We start from the raw sequence: 21,852 nt of genomic DNA, 5'->3' as shown, positions 1-21,852 counted from the left end.
CTGGGAATTCGTCCTCCCTTTCTGCAGAAATTCTCCTTTTAAGACTTCAGGCTCCTTCCACACCTGCTCTGCTCCCTCCCTCCTTCTCTCTGCGAGACAAAGGATTAATTGTTGGTTCAGCTCAGAGATCCAAGACCAGAACCAACACAGAACCTGGGAAGGGGAACATCCCCCTCACAAGTTTTCAACCCAGCACCTCCCCACCCCAGGGAGAGGGAAAGCCTTGTATCCAGGTCATTGGTTCTCAAAGACTGCAGAAACTGGAGGCCTCCCAGGGTTTACTAGATGGCGTGCCCCAGCAAGAACAGAGATTGAGAAAAGTATGTCTGCAGTGGGAGGGCTGTGTATATTTCTCTAAGTCTTTTTTATCCCCTCCCTCCCACCCCATCCCCAGGGGCTTTTATTTAGGCGATAGTCATTCTCAAATAACTGCTTCCACCTTCTTCTGGGAACTGTACTGCAAGGTGGAGAGGAGACTTTAATCTGAGAAACCGAGGCAGTGGGGACCAGAGCTAGGAGTCCAAGGTCTTGCTCTCTTGGTACCTACCCCTTGGCTTGGAGTTTCTTAGGCAATGTCTTAAGTAGCTTTCTCTATCTCTAGGGTGCCAGCTGGAGTGGGTTTAATTTGCGTAGAAACATCCATTGTAAGTATGTGATGCTAGCTGCGGGGACCTTGGGCAAGTCAGTTAATCTCTTTGGATTTTGGTTTCCTTATTTGTAAAATGGCAATATTAAGAACAGTCCTGCTTCCCTGACTAGATTATTAGATGGGTCTTTTTGGGTCTACTGAGGCAGCATAGGGTAGCATGCAGAGAGAGTGCCAAACTTAGAGTCAGGAAGATGTGTGTTCAAATCCTGCCTTTGACACTTAATTGTGTCACGCTGGACCAATCAATTTACTTCCAAATCTCAGTTTCCTTATCTATAAAATGAGAGAGTTGGGTTAGGTGGTTTCTAAATCTCTTCTACAGCTCTAAATCTATGATGTAACCTGTGATTTGGGGGGCTGGTCGACCAGAATGTTAAGACTCCATTCGTGTTCTCCTCACAGTCCAAAGGCCCAAATCCAAAAGAAAACCACTAATGCTCCTTAATGTGAGAAGCCACCCCACTGTCTGAGGGTGGGGGATCCTCCTCAGAAGCCCAGGTCTACAAATTACAAGGCTGCTTGGCTTTTGTGACCCAATTACCGCCCCCTTACTCCATGGGCCACTCAGGGAGCCGCACCCACCTTTTTAGGTCAGAAATTTTTCTTTCCAGATGAGAAACAGGTCCATTTGATGGAAGTAGTTCGACTGGTTATTGAGTTATGGAAAAATAATTAAACTGGAAAAAATATTTCTTCTTTTCATAAACCAGGTTAGGTCTGAATGCTCAGGGCGTGGCCCTCGCCATGTAATTAGGCGCTCAGCTGGCATTGCTGACTTGTCTGCTCCTCCCTCCTATCAGGTCTGCTCCTGTTGCTGAGGCTGTGGCTGCCCCTCCTCCCTCTTGGCCCCTGCAGGTGTGTCTTCAGGTTCCCTGGCTCCGTTCTCCACTCCTTACCCAGACTCTGGCCTGATCAGTCACCCTGCCCCAGACCTCCAGTTGGTCCCACTGAGAGTGACAGAGAGAATGGAAGCCTCAGAAAGCACAAGAAGCAATGGGGCCAGCCCTGAGGCCAGGGATGCCCGAAGCCCCCTGAGTACCAATGGCAACGTGGAGAATGGTGGTAAGGTCGAAGTCAAGGAAACCAAGGGCACCAATGGGCACGTCGGGGAAGGTGCTGAGAACAAAAACCCAGGGAGTCCCCTGAAGCATGGGGAGGGAAGGAGCGCCTTGTTTTCTGGTAATGACTGGAGGAAACCCATCATCCAGTTTGTTGAATCTGTAGATGACAAGAGTTCGAACTACTTCAGCATTGACTCTGTGGACAAGAGGTCCCCTTATGCCGGCCTCCAGTTGGGGGGCTCGAAGAAGCCACCTGTAACCTTTGCAGAAAAGGGGGAGCTGCGTAAGTCCATTTTCTCTGAGTCCAGGAAGCCTGTGGTGTCCATCATGGAACCTGGGGAAGGGAGAAGGAACAGCTACCCCCGTGGGGGAGACTCGGGCATCCTCCTTCGGTCCAAGTCCAGTTCAGAGGAGATCCTGTGTGACTCCTGCATAGGCAACAAGCAGAAGGCAGTCAAGTCTTGCCTGGTATGTCAGGCCTCCTTCTGTGAACTGCACCTCAAGCCCCACCTGGAGGGAGCTGCTTTCCGGGACCATCAGCTGCTTGACCCCATCAGGGACTTTGAGGCCCGGAAGTGCCCCCTGCATGGAAAGACCATGGAGCTCTTCTGTCAGACAGACCAGACCTGCATCTGCTATCTCTGCATGTTCCAGGAGCACAAGAATCACAGCACCGTGACCGTGGAGGAGGCCAAAGCAGAGAAGGAGGTAACCAGTCACCCCCCCCCACACACACACACTGCTCTCCTCTGCTCTCCCTGCTCCCCTTTAAGACCCCTGGGGGGGGGGGTAGGGCAGTCCCTTTTCCCACTAGACCTTTCCTCCCCTGGCCTTGTGGGGCATAGCGGAGCTGGCCAGTCCCAGCTGGCTGGAGTGTCTTTCTCCCACCTGGGCACCAGAAATAGTGAATTCTTTGTTCCCAAAGATCTCAGAGAGTCAAGGAGAAGAGGAAAGGGTCATTTCTTAGGAGGGCATAACAGGTAAGGTGCTTGACCACGGTCTTGAGGAAAATTTACATTAGAAAAGAGAATTGGACTTCCAGTCTACACACCAGGATTTTTCTTTTCTTTTCTTTTTTTTTTTTTTGGCCTGGGGATGGGGGTGGGGTAAGGAGAGGGAGAGTAGGAGGGAGGAGAAGGGTGGAGGAGAATGGAAAAATTCCTGGATTTGGAGTCAGATGAGCCCGAGTTCTAATTCCAGCTCTTCTACTTACTGTTTGTGTGACCTTAAGCAAATGATTTCACTTTTCTGTACAGACGTCAGTTTTCCCTTCTCTAGAAGGATGAGAAGGGATCCACATAACCATTAATGTTCGTTCTAACTCTAAATCAGGCAGACAGACCTCCTGGGTAGGGTGATACTAGATGGGACAGGGGCTGGGTTTTGGGTTAGCTTGTTCATTTATTTATTTTGCAGTTTGGGGCCCTCTCTGTGGGATCCAAGGTCTCTCCAGTTAACAGAGGGACACCTTGTCTTAGAAATTCCCCAAGGATCTTACTTATCCCTGTATGTGACTCTCAGTGATGTATGTAGCCTGAGAATCAGCTTCCCTTGAAGGCTGGACTGGCAAAGCCTCTCTCCCTCTTCTTCCCCCACCTATCCCACCGTTACCCAGTCTTAAGGTTCAGGGAGACCTCCATTTCTCTTGTCTCTTCCTACCGTGGGATGAGAGGAAGAATAGGATCATTGACTCACAGGAGCAAAGAGTTACAGCTGGAAGGGTCCTTTGACAACATCTGGTTCAAAACCCCTCATTTCATAGATTAAGAAACCAAGGCTTAGAGAGGACCTTGACCAAGGTCACATAGGTATGAAGCATTAAGCTGGGTCCTGTGTCTCCAAATCGAGCACGCTTCCCATTGCACCCCACTGCCTCTTAATAATAACACCTTATAATTGTGTAACACTTCTCAAGTTTATAAGGGACTTTCACAAACGCGGTCTCATTTGATCCTCACAGCAACGCTGGTAGTTAGGAGTGGCAGGTATGATTATCCTCATTTTATGGGTGAAGAAAATGAAGCAGAGAGAGGATAGTTAAATCAGTAGCCTATGGTCAGACAGTTAGCAGATGATAAGAGACCTGAGACTTAAACCGAGGCTGTGATTCCGTGTCTAGGATTCTGTCCCATGCACCACTTTTGCATGCGAGCTATTTCTGTTCTATCTTTGAAGGAGGGGGAACATCCCTAAACCCATAAGACACTTGTCCTCTTTCTGTATTCTTAATCCTTCTACCCTTGCCATTTTGTATTATAGGACTTAGAGCTGGAAGGCACCTCAGAGATCATCCTAGTCAGACTATCATTTTGCAGATGAGGAAACTGAGGCACAGAGAGGGGAACACTTACTCAAAGTTATAAAGGTCTTATTAGAGTAGAGATTTGAATCCAGGCCCTTTGACTCCAAACAGTGCTCAGTGCCACATGGTAGCAGTCTCCTTTTCAAGGCCATTTAAAACACCTCTTATAACAAAGTTCAAGAGGCCTCTGCAGAAACTCCTGATCATATTTTAAAAGTCTCTTGCTGTGGTCCTGGCCCTGGACCAGACTGTAGCTCCTGTCTCAGCTCAGTATCTGACTATAATGCCCAACAGCCCAGATTATCCTACCAGAGGCCTAGAATTGCTATAATCCAAGTACACTACTTTGTTTTGGTGCATAAATAATAATAATAACAATAATAATGTAGTGTTTTTAAATTTGCAAAGGATTTTATGTATACAATCTCATTTGATTCTCACAATAACCCTTTGAGGTAAGTACTATTATCATTATTTTATTATTTCATTGTTATTATTGTTTGAGGTAAGTACTATTATTATACAGATGGGGAAACTGAGTCTGAGAGAAGTAAATGACTTACCCAGTATCATACAGCTAGAAAGTATTCTGAAGCAGGGCTAGAAATTGAATCCTCCAGGTTCTAAGTCTATCTACTGTACCCAACCAGCTAGGCCTCAGAGTTTTACTAGATCATAGAGATTTAGATCTGGGAAGGATGTTAGAAATAATTTTATGAGTTTAGCCCCCTTCCCCCTACCTATTTCTTTAAGAGAGTCAGTAATGGGACAGGTATTCAACAAACCCATTTCTTGAATTTAATCATTGTCATTGATACTACCCCAGATTATGGGCCTTATGGAAAGATCCAGAAGGAACAGGAAATGCTCTGAGAAGCTTCTCAGCTAATGAAGAAGTCAGGGCAGACTCATGAGACAAATCACCCAAGATCAGGAAAAACTAAAGTATACTCAAGCCTGGATGTTAGTGGCATGGACAGAGCCTAGCCTACCCATGCTAAGGGCATGTTGGAGGGATGAGAGTGAGCAGAGCTGGTAGGATTAGGATGTGAAAGTCTCTTAGAGGAAACAGCTCTTAAACAAACTTTGTAGGCCTCATCTTGAGCCCCCCCAAGTCCTTCCTCCTGGCAGAAGAGTATAGCAGAAAGGTTTAGGATCCCTGAGTCTTTCTGACCAGCTGTGGGACCGTGGGCAAGTCATTACCTCTTTAAATGGCCTCTGATATCCCTGTTAGCTCTAAGATTTTCAGATTCTTGTGATCTTGTAACACATTTGGAAACACAGTTAGTATAGTATGTGCTCTCAGTGGAATGAGATTAAATTGTGGGCAGAACAGTCATAAATTCAGAAAAAAAAAATTCCCTTGTTCGTGGTTAGTTGCCAAACCCATAGCTGATCTCCACTAGTGAAAAATTCCCTTCATTTGTGTTCTTCAGCTTTCAGCCCTTCCCCCTAAGCCTCTATAAGTTGGAAATACCTGGAAGGTGTTAACATTTATAACAGTCACAGAATCTCTGAGTTGGAAAGAATCTCAGAGGCCTTCTTGTTCAGTCTGTACCTGGAAAGAAACCCACTCAACAATATCCTTATGAAGTAGACGTCCAGTCTCTGCTTAAAGACCTCCTGTTATCTGCAAGCATTTATTGAGTGCCTACTTTGTACCAAGCACTATGCCAAGTGCTTTACAAATATTTCATTTGATCTTCACGACAACTCTGTGAGGTAGGTGCCATTATTACCCCCCATTTTACAGATGAGGAAACTGAGGCAGTCAGCAGTTAAGTGCCTTGCCCAAGGTCACACAGCTAGTCAGTATCTGAGGCCAGATTTGATTTGTCTCCTTGACAACAGACCCAGTGCTCTATCCACTGCACAGTGGAAGTGGATTGTGGGATACAAATTAATCAACAGGTACTTATTAAGTTCCCAACTGGAATAGAGCTTAAGGACATGTATCTGCCATAAAGCCACCTCCTGTGTGTCATGCCCACTAAAGGCCATCCACTTTCATTTCATAAAGAATCTCAGAGCCAGAAGAGGCAAGTTTTGTAACCTTTAAGTCCAGCTTTCTTTATTTAGTGCCCAAAGAACCCCAGAGAGGTGAATGACTCATGTGAGGTCACAAGGTGACCACTAGGGATAGAGTTTCCAGTGGGTCTAGAATCCTGGTCTCCTACTGGCATCTATCTGTACACTCTCTATGGATACCAAGCTGGGCACTATGGGGGCCACACAAAATGATACAAGACATGGTCCCTTGCCTTGGGGTACTTATAGTCTAGTGAGGACAGCACACACCTTCTTGCGTGTGAGGGCCTGCACATACATCATCCTAAAGAACACATCCCCAACCAAAACCAAGCAGCTCTGAATGCATATATAGTGTGCCCTGAACAGATGCTTATGGAGATGGAGATTCACAGAGTGACAGAGAGAATACCTTGGTGCTGAGGAAAGATTGCTCATCGTGAAATCGGAAAACCTGGTTTGAGGCCCTGCTCTGTCATTTACGAGCTGTGGGACTTTGGACAAGTCATTGAATTCAGGGGCAGCATGGTGTAGTGGACAGAGCGATGGTGTTGGAGTCTGTAAGACCTGGTTTTGAATCCTTCATCAGCTAATTATTGCCTGTATGACCTTGGGGAAGTTATTTAACTAAACTTTGTGCCTTCTTTTCCTCAACTGTAAAATGATGAAGTTGGACTTGAATGACCTCTATTGGCCCTTCTATTCTAGCTCTAAATCTACTATTCTATGATGCTATGGATTTCTATGAGCCTCAGTTTCCTTAGCAGTAAAATTTAATTCAATCTAAAAGACATCTATTAAGGCCCTATTAAATGCAAGATACTCTACGAGGTGCTAGTGATACAAAGACAAGATATGATTCAGACACTGACGTTTCTGATATACCTTCTTCTTGGGAACTGGAGGGGATAAGACACATACATTGCTAAGTATAATACAAAGTAGGGAATGAAGGGGTAAAGGAAAGAGTAGCCAGAGGACTTCAGGAATACCTGAGGGGGGAGGTAGAATCATAACTACTGGCTGGGTCAGGAGAGTATTTGGTGAGGGCTTCCCAGAGAAGGTGACATAGGACCTGTGTCTGGCTGGAACTTTGACTTCAGGGGACAGTTGTAACATAGATTGAGGAAAGAAGATTGTGAGGAAATAGGTTTGAAAAGGGAGGTTGGTAATCTAGTTATAAGAAGCCTTAAAGGCCAGACTGAGGAGTTTGTATTGTAACCCAGAAGAAAACCATGGAAGGTTTTAGATGATAAAAATACTTCTATCTCCAACCTCTTAGGGTAGCTGTGAAGAAAGCCTGCTCTGAAACACCAAGTAAATGTAAGTGTTCTCATGACTACCATTTTCATGAGAGATCTTTACAAAGACCTTGTATACCATGGTCTTTACTCCCCTTACCATAGCCTTCTCAAATGTCTACAGGGATTATCTTCTATGATGATAGAAAAGCAAGGAACCAAAGAAATGGGATAGCTCCAAGGGCAGGGAAAGCTTTTCTGTGCCTAACTCTCTCCAGTTGAAGTCATTCTCTTGGCTTAAGGCATTATCTTCAGAAATACACATTATTTATCTGGGAGGGACACCTTCTTTGTCATCCATTGGGGTCATAGGATTTAGAACTGGAAGACTTTAAATGATCTAATCCATCATTTTACAGATGAGGAAACTGAGACCCAAAGACAACAAGTGATGTATCTAAGATCATTAATAGTTAGGATAGAATCAGGATTTGAATCTGGGTCCTCTGACCACAGTGTTCTTTTCACTGTGCTATTATCATTATCACCCTCATGTGGGTTAATTTTTCAGATTAGTCCTTTCACAGAGCAGGGCACTGAGGGAATGGGACACTGTTAAGTCTGAACAGGGGCCTTGATGTCTGTAGGCTATGACATTGATGCTGACAGCTCTGATCGGGCAGTGGTGGGACCATGGGCAAGAAGCTGATGTTGCAGGATGCCAACTAGTGGCTGGAGTGGAGGAGGCCATTTGTAAAGGGGTGTGGGGCATGACACTGACCTCATAATTCTGCCTAGGGCTAGTCAGCCCAGCTGGAATGTCAGGGTTGGTAAACACTGAGAAAACAGTCTATGGGTGGAGGAAAGAAAGCAAAGGAGAAGGCCTGCCCTGCTCTTGGTTCTTCTGTGGACCCAAACACCAACCTCCGCACATGGGTCTTTGTTTGGGACCTTGGCCCAGAACTGGTTCTGCAGGCCTATTAGCAAAGGGCACAGATGAGGTAACTACAGAATCATCTCAACTGTGTGAGTCTGTAAATAAGACCAGGCTTCTCCCTGGGCTCCAGGTGAATGAATGTCTTAAGGACCCCAATGTCTCTGAGTCAGGGATGTTTGGGGAGAGGCTATTTGGTAGGGATAAACACACTAATTAGCTTACTGGAGAATAGTAAAGGGTTAGATGTTATCAAGTCTACCCAATAGACTCATAGAATCTCAGAATCGGAAGGCACCTCAGAGGCCATATTTGATCAGAAATCCTGCCTACAGTTTAACCAAAAAGTGATCATCCAGTTTTTGTTTGAAAACTTCCAGTGAGTGAGAACTTAATGCCCCTGAAAGCCCCCATCTCAAGTCTGGGCAGCTGTAATTGTTAGCAAGTCTTTCCTTTTATGGGACCAAAATCTGCCTGTTAGACATTTCTCCCAGCTGTTCCTACTTCTGACCCTTGGGGTTCTTCCACATCACAGCCTCTCAAAAACTGGAAGGTGGCCATCAACTCCCTTCTGTCCAAACCCTCCAAGTCTTCTTTCCTGTAGATCAAACATCAATAGTTCCCTTGACTAATTCTTGTAAAGCATGGTCTTCACTCCCCTTACCATAATGATTACTGTCCTCTGAATACATCCCAACTGCACCCAGAACTGGACACAGTACTCCAGGTATTGTCCTACCAGGACAGAGTACAGTGGGGCCGTGCATCATGGCAGTCTGAACATTATGCCTCTTGACACATCTTAGGACAGTGTTAGCTTTTTTGGCTGTTGACTTACTCTGACTTTGGGAATCACTAAAGCAAAGTCTCCTTGGAACAGAAGAGGCTGGTGAGGCTACTTGACCCATCCTTCTGCATTAGAGCGTTCACCAGGCCCGAGGGTAGGAAAGGAATCTACTGTTCTTCCATTGACGATTCCTATTCACTGTATGAGGCAGTTCTATGAGGGTGGCATGGCAGATAAAGCATTGACTTTGGGCTCAGGAAGACTTGAAAGACTCAGTGACTGTGTGCCCTTGGACATGTCATTTAGTCTCTCCAGCCTCAGTTTCTTTTTTGTTAAAATAGGGCTAATAACAGAATCTACCTCACAGGGTAGTTGTGGGTCAAATAAGATAGTATATGCAAAACACTTTTGCTAGCCTTGAAGCCCTATATGACTGCAAGCTATTATTATGATCCCAAGGATCATATAGGTGTTAATATCTTGCATTTAGGGGGTAAGGGAATTAGCATTTATTAAATGCTTACTGCATATGAGGCACTGTGCTAAGTGCTTTACAAATATTATCTCATTTGATTCTCACAACAATCCTCTGAGGTAGGTGCTATTATCATCTTTTACAAGTGAGGAAACTGAGGCCCAGAGAAGTGATTTGGCTGAGAGAGTAAGCAGCAGAAACGACATTTGAATTCAGGTCCTCTGACTGATTCCAAGAGGTCTTTGCACTATACTACATTGCCTTCTGTCTAACCTGTATCCTTTTTTTTCTTTATTTTTTTGGAGGGGCAATTGGGGTTAAGTGACTTGCACAAGGTCACACAGCTAGTAAGTATTAAGTGTTTGAGGCCGAATTTGAACTCAGGTCCTCCTGACTCCAAGGCCGGTACTCTATTCACTGTGCCACCTACCCTCCCCTAACCTGTATCCTTATTGTGCAAACCCACCAGCACGAGAGTCCTCAGAAATTAAAAGCAAGTTCAGGGCACCTTCCCAGGGCAGTCCAGCCATCTATTTTGCATCCTATCCTGCTTGGCACAATGAAGCAGGCAGCTCAGTAAGCTCCTGTCACCAAACACAAAGTCAGAGTTGAACCAGCTGGGGTTGTGTCTGTTGCCAAAAGCGTGTGGTGTGCCTTGGCTATCCTCTCTGGAGAATGGACTCTCCTGGCTCACACAAAGCTTCTCATTTCAGTTTGCCAGTACCCCCTGGGACCAAATGTGCTCCTTGTCTGCCCTCTTGGTCTCGATCGTTCCACTTAATTTATCTCCCTTGCACTTTGTTGGACTTTTTGGCATCCCATTTCTCAGTTCTTCTGCCAAGCTCTCCAGCCGCCCAGTTTTGCAGCCAATGTCAATGCTCTATGAGAGCTCTTTTATCCTTTGAAGTAATGATGCTGAAAAAGTCACTGCTCTGACCCAGCTCTTAATGGACCAACAGGATTGACAAATATTTTGGGAGATAGCTCCAGCGTAAAGGAATCCCTCCTCCCCCAGGAAGAAGGACTTGGCAAGAAAGTAGAAATCCCTTTCCCTCAAAGTTTTAATAATTCATAAAATATTAAAGTTGGGAAAGACCTTAAGGGCCATCTTCTAACCCATTGTTCTTGAAGAATAGGAAAGAAATATAGCTCTGGGATTGGTTCGGTTTAACTACTCTGAAGAGGGGCAGCTAGGTGGTACAGTGGATAGAGCACTGTCCCCAGATTCAGGAGGACCTGAGTTCAAATAGGGCTTCAGACAATTACTAGCAGTGTGACCCTGGGCAAGTCACTTAAACCTGTTTGCCTCAGTCTTCTCATCTGCAAAATGAGTTGGAGAAGGAAATGGCAAACTACTCCAGTATCTTTGCCAAAAAGGGAGTCTGGGCTTGGAATCAAGAAGACTCATCTTCATGAGTTCAAATCCAGCCTCAGACACTTACTAGCTGTGTGATTCTGGGCAAGTCACTTAACTCTGCTTGCCTCAGTTTCCTCATCTCTAAAATGAGCTGGAAAAGGAAGTGGCAAACTGCTCTAGTAGTATAGCAAATGGAGTCATGAAGAGTTGAATGTGACTGAAATGACTCAACACTATAAAGTAACTCAACATATTTTTATTAAAATAATTTACTTAAAGCATTTATTATATGTATTATTATTTATTATTAATGTAAAATTATTTATTACTTACTATCTGCTATGTGCAAGGCACTGGGGATATAACAAAAAAAATCATATGGTTCCTGTTCTCAAGGACAGGCTGTAGAAGAACATTCTATACCTTTACAAGTAAGTCAATAAAAATTAATACAAAGTCATTTCAAGAGAAAACTGTCTTAGCAGCTAGACTGCAGGGGGAGAAATCAGGAAAGGCTAAATGAAACCTTCATGACCCCCGAGCTATGCTTCGAAGGAAGCTAGAGATTCTGCAAGGAGGAGGTGAGAATGGAGTGCATTCCAGGCATGGGGGAATCATTTATGCTAGGATGTATAGGTAAGAGATGGGATGCTGTGTATACTATAGGAATTAGCAAGCAGAGATGATATGAGGTGACTTCCTTGGGCCGCTTCAAACTCAAGGATTGGGAAGGTTGCATGGTATGGGAAGAACTATAGATTGAGATCAGGAGATGGGATTCTGGCTATGTGACCTTTGGTATATAACATCATATCTCTGGTGCTTAGTTCCTTCAGGTGCACAATGGAGGGAGAGGCCTGGGTGACTGAAGGTCCCTTCCCACTCAGTCAGTGACTTTCAATATCTATAGAGCACAATGAGAGGCTGCAAGGCTTCAGAGTGGCTCACCTGGTATCGTTGCTTTATTAAAATCCTACTGCGGAAGGGGCCTTAATCAGTCAATCAATATCTTTTAAGCACCTACTTAATGGGCCAGGCCCTGGGCTAAGTGCTGGCAATAGAAAGAAAGGTAAAATACAGTCCCTGCCCTCAAGGAGCTCTCAGTCTAATGGAGGAAGACACATGTCAGGAGAGCTGATGTGGGAGGGAGTGGTACCCAGCTTAAGGGCGTGATGGAGTCCTGCAGCAGGCTGGGGAATGATGGAAATGGCTGCCCTAGGAAGTTGTCTAGCCCAGTGCCTGCATTTTACAGAGAAACCTGAGGCCCCAAGTGATGTCATACCTGAAGTTTGTGTCAGGATGAGGACTGGAACTTGGGTCTCCATATTCCCAGATCAGGGTTCTTTTCACTATACCATAACTTCCTTTTGGTATTGGACTGCCTAGAAAAAAAAGGACAGGGAGGTCCTGGGGGAACAGATTAGTTTTTAATCTTTGTCATTGTTCAGATGTTTCAGTTGTGTCTGACTCTTTGTGACTTTGGGGTTTTCTTGGCAAAGATACTGTAGTGATTTGCCATTTCCTCCTCCAGCTCATTTTATAGATGAGCAACTGAGGAAAATAGGGTGAAGTGACTTGCTCAGGGTCATACAGTTAGTGAGTGTCTGAGGCCAGATTTGAACTCAGGAAGATGAATCTTCCTGACTTCAGAAGGTACAGCACTGTGCCGCCTAGCTGCCCCTTAATCTACTCAATCTACTGTAATCTAAGGGACACCAAACATCCGTATGAAATTGAAAATTGCCTTCAGTGTGTTGGATGCCTATCAAGATAACTACCAATTACCTAGAAGTGGTAACTTCAATTATCTAGCTCATTTGATTACAGTCAACAGCCTCTAAGATCTCTTCCAGATCTAAAATTTAATGAGTCCGTGTGGGTAATTTGGGCCTGGAGGGGGACATAGAAGTATGTAATCACTATTTCCCTGTGGGCAGAATTGACTCTTTTGGAGTCACTGCCCCTGACTGGAGCCCATAGTTGCTATTTCTGTGTATTCGGTTCTCTCTTTAGTGGGAGAGGTCCCATCCTTGACCCAAGGTTCCAGGCAGGTTTGGGCTACCCCAAAGGAGAAGGCTGGATATAGAAGTATGGGAAGGGTTCTGAGCTCTCAGGGTCCCTACCTCCAATGGAGGGCTATTAATTCATCCATATCTAGCTACAAAAGTCAGCTTTCCAAGGGGAGGAGGGTGTTGAGGAGTTTCTTAAAGGAGAATTGAAGTGGTATAGGCCCATCATTTAGAATCTATCCCAAGTTGTGAAGAGGCCAGAGGCAGCCAGACAAGTGTGGGAGAGGAAACAAAGAAAGTATTTAGTGGCAGGCCTGGGCAGGGAGTAGGAGGAAATCAGCAGGAAGGTGTAGGTAGGGGTGGAGCCAGGGGAGCACAAGGTGAGATTCAGAGGCCCCAGTCTGACATCAGGGGGATCCAGCCTAGCCTCCAAGAAAAAGGGGAGAGGGGAAGATGGAAGGGAGCAGAGAAACAAGAATCATTAGGTGGGGCCGGGTGGGGCAAGCAGAATCTTAGACTCAGGATTGCAAAGACACCTCAGGGAGTTGGGCAGAATTTAGTTTCAGGAATGGAGAGAAAGAAATACGTTTTAGGAGCAACAGAAACAGGATCCAGAAGGGAAGTGTCAAGGTTAGAAAGGGTAAAATTCATTTAAGCCAGACACTTTACTTTTCTGGTGACTAAATAAAATGACAGGGCTGGAGGAATAGATCAGTTCTAATGTCTCTATATATAGTTCTGAAGTCCTACAGTCCCAAAGATAACAGAGGGAGGCAGAGAGAATAAGGAACCAAAGGTTATAGGACAGTAGGAAAAACAGCAGAGTAATGGTCAATTTCTAGAGGGACTGTAGATTTTGTGCATCTCAAGGAGGCAACAGGTCGGAGACTGAATAATAACATCTTCTAGGACTAGTGGGTGGAGGTCTTGGGAATGAGAGATGTCTCATGTGAGGTGGAAATGGAAAGATCAGCAGCCTAGATTAGAGCAAAAGGCTAGGCCAGTAGAGGGGAAAAGGGTCCTCCAGGAAGAAGGCTGGAGTCCAAGGGGAGAAAGCTGAAAGCTGAGGGAGATGATGAAAGGGCCTTATAAATGTTTTAGGGAAAGGGGAGATGGGTAGGGATAGGAGAGGCAGGAAGAGAGGGAGAAGGAGAAGACTCTTGCTAGGGTGAAGGTTGAGAGAACTGAAGTTCATTTTGGGGAGACAAGTGACATGAAAGGGAGCTTTCAGTTCACCTTTCCTCAGAGAAGAAGGGATGTAAATATGGGCCTCTAGAGAAGGAGGAGGAAGAGGAGAAGGAGAAAGAGGATGAGGAAGAGAAAGAAAAGAAGATGAGAGGTGATTTGTAAGTGTTGGAGGGCAGGGTTCAGAAGTGGAGACAATCTGTCTGCTGCTCTAGGCAGAGGAATCAATCAGGGAGAAGAGGAGGAGCTGTTAGAGGAGGAGAAAGGGGGCCTCCTGAATCCTCCAGGGCACCGGATGAGTGTGTGTGTGTGGGGGGACTTTTTCTTCCAAAAATGGTCATTCAAGATCAGAATAGGGTGGGAGGGACACAAAGGGTCTTGAAACAAGAACATGCAGCCAACAGCAGCCTCACACTATTTAATGGGGAACAGCTTTGGAGAGAATGTCTTCCTATAATATCTCACCTCTTTACCATGTCCCCTCTGGGATAAGGAGTTGACACAGGGGAAAGTGGGGTTTGGGTTTGGGTGACAACAAGGGAAGGAAGTACCTCCTAGATCGAACTGTCCATCCTTGTGCTGACTTAATTGGGACAAGAGAGAGATGGGTGGAAGTCATAAAACATGGTGAAGTCTCAGAGAGGTTGTATTTACTTTGTAAGTGTTGAGTGATGCTCACCTATCCCCTTCTTGATGGGCTTTCCATTTCCAGAGAGAAGTGACTAGCTGTTTCTCCAAAATGGAGTATGGGATTTTCCTCAGGATTGAGAGTAAAAGGGGTAGACGGGATGTGTTGGAGTGAAATGTTGCTTTCTTCAGAGGCATCATGGTGTAATAGATAAGGTACAAGACTTGGAACCCAGAAGAGCTGGATTCAAATCCCACCATACATTATCTGTGTGACCCTGGACAGATCATTAACCTCTCTGTGCCTCAGTTTCCTCATCTGTAAAATGAGCAGGTTGGACTCATTGGCTTCTAAGGTCTCTTCCAGCTCCAAAGAGATTGTGATCTCTCTTCAGGGGCAATAGAAAGAGCATTGGAGTTGGAGTCCTGCCTGGCTTTGATGTTCACAAACCTTGTGACCATGGTCAAGTCACTGTAGTTGAGTCTCAGATTCCTCATCTATAAAACAAGAATAATTACACTCATATTACCTACCTCATGACATTGTTCTGTGCAAAGTGCTATTGTTGTATAGCTAGGAGTGATTCTTGCTGCCCCCATTATGGGTGGGGGCCTTGTTATTTCACCCTCCGTGACTTCATAGAGAAAACAAATCCTGCTGCCTCTAGATTGGTTTAGGAAAGTCTCAGCTTGAGTGGGAAGGCCTTCAACTCCACCCTGAAGCTCATGCTTAGTTCAGGGGTTCCCTAATGACAGGAGAATCACCAGGGATGTATATGCCCATCCTTCTTCCATATGAAGGTGGTAGTGAAAAAGGAGTTTCTCTTAATTTATAAGATTAACCCAGGGTTAGCACCTACTTGGGCCTCCTGGTTCTCTAATAGCACTATCCAGGCTATATATAAGGTATTAGAGTTGGAAAGAACCTTAGAAGTAATTTGGTCACTTCCTCCTCACTTTATAGATGAAGAAAGAGGTCCAGAGAGGTTGTGACTTGCCTAGGGTCACACAGCTGGTTAATTACAGAGCTGGGACTCTAACCCTGGTCTCTTGATTTCTAATCTAGAACCATTTCTAATGTCTCCCAACCTCCAATCACCATCTCTACCAGCCCAATAGGTACCGTTTCTTACTTTCATGACCATATGGCTGGGCCCATTTCTAGACCAGGGGAGACACCCAAAGGACTACTTTGACCTCTTGGTCTTTATAGGATGTCTTAGGACCTCTCTGTCTAACCAAAGAGAATGACAATCTCCATTACTTTCTCTGCTTTCCTGCCATGTTGCTTCTTTCCTGGGTGTGAAAGAATGATTAGGCTAAATTTCCTTCTTGTCTTTCCCTTATACTGATGTAACTATGTTTTAGCCAAATGGGCCTTCTTCTTCTTTCCCATATGAACAAATCCTCCACCAGCCTCTGGCCCTTTGCTCAAACTGCCTCCACATTTAGGGCACTCCCTTCCTCACCTCTGCTTCTCAAAATCCCAGTGCCCTTCAAGTACTGACTCAGGTGCCCCTCTCAGCAGTTAGCACTCCCTTCTGCACCTTCCCCACTAATTTGTAGTTATTTTGTATGTGTTTTATCTGTAGAGTAGTGTAAACCCTTTGAGGACAGAGACCATTTCCTGCCTACATCTGTGCCCCTTAGCATGGTGTCTGGTGCATTGAGAGGGCTCAGTGAAAGTTTGTTGAAACCTCTTCTCTTATCTGGTGAGGCTGCTCAGGTTTTCCTTCCTCCTCTCACTTGGCCTCTCCTAGGTGCCAAGGTCCTTAGGCACAACTTGGTGGGGTCTATGAGCTAGCCTTGGCTATAGAGTTCAGGCAATTATTCACATATCCACATGTACTGAGATTTACAAAGCCCTTTCCTCACCACAATGTGGAGAGTTAGGTCTTGCAAGTAGTCTTATAACCATTTTATAACTGGAAACTGAGGCTCAGTGATGTCTAGGGCAAAGATAATAACTTATTTTTTTATTTAAAAAGTTTAAAAATTTTTTTAATAAGCTAATTACTTCTGAGCTGGGGTTTGAACCCATGCCTCCAGTTTCTAAGTTCAACAGACTTCTACAACACAAGCTGGGGAAAGGCTAGAGATAAGATAATCTTTTCCAGGATCTATAGCTTTCTGATTGGATAACCACTTTCCTCTTCCCCCCTAGTTTTCCCAGCCCTCTGGGCTCCTTCTTGCCTTAGAAAGCCCAAAGGAACTTCAGCCACAGTTAGGTCTCTTCTCTCTGATCTCTATCCATAATTGGCCTGTTGGCTTCCGCTGCTGTCATTTGTGGGTAGGAGTCCTGCTCCCAGGCTCAGTCTCTAATGGCTCTGTGCTGGCCAAAGGCCAACTAACTTTCCTAGTGGTTTTGAGCTTGCTTGACTCTCTGGTTCTATGGTCACCATGGTAAAGGACATGGGGCGGGGATAGGGGAAGGAACCCTAGATATCCATCTGTACCTTCGGAGACCTTGGGTGAGCCAGGGCTCCTCTAGGGGCCTTGGTCTCTCAATTTACCAAACAGAGATTCACATCTACTCCCCACTTCTTTGTTGGGTCACCACAACAGTAAGTGCTTTGAGATTCCCAAGAGAGACAGTCCTCATTAGAACACTAGGCTTTGCTACTGATTGTGATTAGCTGGGCTGCTCCCCCTGAAGCTGATGCCTGAAGGGTGAGCTAATGGAACTCGGATCTTCTGTCCCACAGGGACATGTAGACACAAGTGTGTCCAGGTGCACCGTTTGGCTCTAGCGGATGCAATATCTCGGGATAGAGTGGAGATCTCCTTCCACCTTAACCCGGGGCTCTAGTGGCCCACCCCTGCTCCCCTAGCCAGGGCACTAACGAGTTCCTCTCCTATTCTCCCATCCTCCTTTTCCCCTCCTGGCTCCACCAGTCCCCTTCTCCCTTCCTACGTTGATAGAAAAAAAGTGCCGATCCCATCAAAACCCAGGTTGTGCCTGTTCAGGCAGAGTCCTTCAAACGCAATAGCCGTCTCAGCGCCAGCTTGCAACACTTACCTAACACCATTCCACAATTATATATGAGACTGTTATTGCTGCTGGGACACTCCCTGGGCTGGGCTAGACTGGGCTGGGCCCCCCCCCCCCCCCCCCCCTCATAAGCCCATCCTGACCTGACTACGCAGGTGCTTTCCTCCTGGAAAACGTCCCAGGTCTTTTTAAAGGAGGAGAGACGATCTATTCAGAAATGCCCGGGGGGGGGTGGGGGTGGCTGAGGGATGGGGTGGGTGGGATTGGGGGGCGGGGGAGGAGGGAAAGCTGAGCCCACATCACTCCCTTTCTGCGAAGTTTTCTTGTTCTAACAAACAAACCTGTCTCACATCTGAAGTAGCTGGATCTTTACAGAGGTTGCCTCCCGCTCTACCCGGTGGGAGCAAACCCCTATTGTTCTTTAAAAGGCTGAGATGCCGATAAAGGTAAAAAAAAGAAGTGTTTCTACTACTCAGTCAATTAGCATTTATTAACCACAAGTGCTAGGTATTGTGCTAATCCCTGAAGATACAAGAAAGGCACCCCCTAAAAAAAGCAGTTCCTGCTTTCAAGGATCTCGTGGTCTAATAGGGGAGACAAGATCATGCAAAAAAGTATGTTCAAACCAGATCCATCCAAGATCAATTGGGAGAGGTCTCGGAGGGAAGGCACTAAGACTAAGGAGGACTGGGAAAGGCTTTTTTAGCTGAGACCGAAACAACCCAAAGCCTACATTTACATAACTCTGTATTGGCTGAGTTAAGCACAAGAATGAGTATCCTATTTTTCAGATGAAACAGGTTCAGACCCATGAAAAGACGTACCCAAGATTTATAGGATTACAGAATTTAGAGCAGGGAGGGACCTTAGAGATTCATCTGGCCCAACTCTCCTACCTGACAGATGAGCAAATGGAGCTTTCCATAGTATCATAGAAATAGAGGTGGAGGGACGGAAGAATTCATACAATAAAACCATAGGATCCCAGACCTGAAGGAGCCAGACTTAGAGTGTAGGGAATCACAAGATCGTGGATTTGGAACTGGACGGGACCTTAGTGACTAGTTCAACCTTCACCTCCCCCATCTCCCCCCATTTTATAGAAGAGGAACTGAAGTCTAGGGAAGTTAAACCATTTAAGTTTGCACCAGTATTAAATAGCAGGGCTAAGATTTGAACCCAGGTTTTGAAACTCTCATCTAGCAATCTTTCCTCTGTATTGTACTGACCTCAGACACTTACTAGCTGTGTGACCTTGGGCAAGTCATTTAGCCCTGTTTGCCTCAGTTTCCTCATCTGTCAAATGGAGAGCTGGAGAAGGAAATGGCAAACCACTCCAGTATCTTTTCCAAGAAACCCCAAATGGAGTCATGAAGAATTGGACACGACTGAACAGCAACATAATGGAAGGAGCACTGGTTTTGGAGTCAGAGGACCAGGGTTCAAATCCTGCCTCTTATAAGATCTTTATGACTCTGGTCAAGTCACTTAACTTTCTGGCCTCAGTTTCATCAAATTCAACATGAAAGGACTGCACTCGGTAATCTCTGAGGCCCCTTCTCAATCTAGACCTATGCCCATGTAGATTGACCATTGTGGATTTGGAACTGAGGGAAAGCTGTAGGCATACATTCCCTCTATTTTCCATATCTCATAGGATGCCACTGGACTCTCTTGTTTTCCCAGAAATCCTCCTTTGTTCCTGTCTCTTCTTATTTATTTCCAGGTGTAGAATGTTCTGGTGTTAGAAGTCTACCACATTCCCATATCTTTACCCACTTCTCTGGAGTGACAGCTGATCACAGGTGTCCTCCCCAGCACCCTCCAGGGTACCAGTGTCTCTATAGATACCATACACACACAAAACATCAACATTTCAACTAACCCCTCCCTGACTTAGTGGCCAATTTCATGAGTTTTTAATATGCCTAAATGATCTGTGACTTCCTCAATAAAGGGAATCCCTTCTGTGGGAACTCCCTCCACCAACCAGTTCATGACTGAGTTCACAAATACTAGGCCACTGCCAGGGGCAGATAGAGGTTAAGTGACTTGCTCAGGGTCACATAGCTGGTTAGTGTCAGAACCAGGATTTGAGACCAGGTCTTCCTGCTGGCAAACCTAACACTGTCTCTTCTTGAGTTACTTCATGAGACTAGAACACTTATCATCACCATAGTGCAGTAGAAAGAGTGCTCATTTAGGTGGCAGATGATCTGGATTTAAATCTTGGCACTGTTACCTATAATCTTTTTGATCTTTCATGAGATTCTGAGACTCAGTTTCCCCACCGGGAAAATGAAGCTTAGATCAGTGGTGTCGAACTCAACTAGAAATAGGGCTATTAAATGGATCCCTACTGACTGTATATTGATTTAGAAAAGCACATATTAACATTTTCTATGTTTATTGTATCTTTATTTACTCTGTTAAATATTTCCCAATTGCATTTTAATCTGGTTCAGCTGTACTGTGGAGTGTAGAAGGTAGTCAGTTTGATACTTCTGATTTAGATGAACTCCAAAGTCTCATATATTTCTGCAGCCATGATCCTCTGATCTGATGGCCAGTCTTTAGCTGATGAGATCTCCAAATATGACCAGGTTCATTCTAGCAGGAGCCCTTCTGGATGATTAGGACTTGGTGGACCTTGGGCTACATTTATATAGACAACAGACTCCAGGATCCCATCTCTGCCATGTGATAATGGAGCATCCAAAAGAATACTTCAATGGAGGACATGACAGTAAACTGCACAAAAAAGGAGGGTTATTGCCTCTAAACTACACAAATAAACTCCCCTTCCTTTCTGAGCTTAAGTAAAGAAGATGGAAGTCTGCTTTTTTGCGTGCCTAGGCCTGAGATGTGCACTACCGGCCTCCTTTGTTCCACCTTCAATCCAAACATAGCATACATTTAGAGGGCAAATTAATTCCTCAAACAATCAGGCATTTTATTAATTTTGCTTCTCTGTTTTTTTCTCCCTTCCCTTTTTCCTACTCTACAGACAGAGCTGTCTTTGCAAAAGGAGCAATTGCAGCTGAAGATCATTGAGATTGAAGATGAAGCTGAGAAATGGCAGAAAGAGCGAGACCGTATTAAGGTGATCAGGCTTCCTATTGCCTCCCTCTTTCATTCCTCTGCTCCACCCCAGGTCTGGGGATTTCCCTAGGCTCCCTTTGGAGCAGGGGGAGGAACAAACACTTTACGTGGCTGCTCCACTCAGAAATATCAGTTCTTCTTGGTTTCCTTGTCTAGCTCCTTGCCAGTGCTTCCCAGGTCCCTCCCCCAGTGTATTCCTTCAGGGTGCACCATCTATTGTAATTTTTAGCATAGAAGTAGGTTCTTGGCTACAGCCTGAATCTAGACTAAGCCTTATAAGCAAGATTCCACAACTGATCAACCATGAATATAATGTTAGTCTTCCACAATGAATGCTGCCCAGCTACCAAAAACCTGCCGCTCTAGTTAGCAAGCCATTGTGTATGTGCACATTGGGGGTGGGGAAGGAGTAGAGAATAGAATGGTATTATAAGGAGCCTCCTTTCCTTGAGCTAACACAGACTAATAGTGGAGTTCTGAAAGGATATTGGGGAGCCAGCCTAAGGTGTTGGACAAGGTAATATATAAAATAGGATTATCGGGTTGTAGACTACAAATGAGATTGGCAGTATCTGCTCATCATGTGAGTCTTGGTAAGATCAGTCGCACCACTTGGGGACAATGAAAACACCCTGGTCCCAATTTCTAGGGACTTAGTGATGGGATGCCCTGGTGATTTGTTTTAACTGAAGCCTTCTTTTTTCTTGCTCTCTCCCTATTCCCCTGCTCCAGAGCTTCACTACCAATGAAAAAGCCATCCTGGAACAGAACTTCCGTGACCTAGTTCGGGATCTTGAAAAACAGAGAGATGAAGTTAGGGCAGCCCTAGAGCAGAGGGAGCAAGATGCTGTGGACCAGGTGAAGGTGATTGTGGATGCGCTGGATGAGAGGGCCAAAGTGCTACAAGAGGATAAGCAGACCAGAGAGCAGCTGCACAGTATCAGTGACTCAGTGCTGTTTCTTCAGGTAATCTGTTTGTCCATCTGTCCACCAATCCATCCATTCTTTCATCCATCCATTCACCCACCCATCCATCCATCCATCCATCCGTCAATGTCCATCCATCCATCCATCCATCCATCCATCCATCCATCCATCCATCC

At 45.3% G+C, this 21,852-nt stretch overlaps 1 protein-coding gene across 3 annotated transcripts in view; it reads left to right on the top strand.

The window, feature by feature from the left end:
• The first annotated feature begins 497 nt into the window (after positions 1–497).
• TRIM29 (tripartite motif containing 29) overlaps positions 498–21,852 on the top strand; it is a 52,690-nt gene continuing 31,335 nt past the window's right edge. For 2 of the 3 annotated variants that reach the window (XM_069070049.1, XM_069070048.1), the window contains exons 1-4: positions 498–644; positions 1,450–2,418; positions 20,655–20,750; positions 21,482–21,715. In XM_069070049.1, coding sequence (XP_068926150.1) covers positions 1,615–2,418; positions 20,655–20,750; positions 21,482–21,715 — 1,134 coding nt within the window. In that variant the 5' untranslated portion in view covers positions 498–644; positions 1,450–1,614. The remainder of the gene's footprint in view (positions 645–1,449; positions 2,419–20,654; positions 20,751–21,481; positions 21,716–21,852) is intronic. The other variant, XM_069070050.1, reaches the window with a different exon arrangement.

This window comes from Petaurus breviceps, unplaced genomic scaffold, assembly GCF_028583685.1.
Source record: "Petaurus breviceps papuanus isolate PSGF00001 unplaced genomic scaffold, PetGlider_PUasm1.0 90804, whole genome shotgun sequence".
Classification (NCBI taxonomy): Eukaryota; Metazoa; Chordata; class Mammalia; order Diprotodontia; family Petauridae; genus Petaurus; species Petaurus breviceps.
This window is presented reverse-complemented; position numbering and strand designations above follow the sequence as displayed.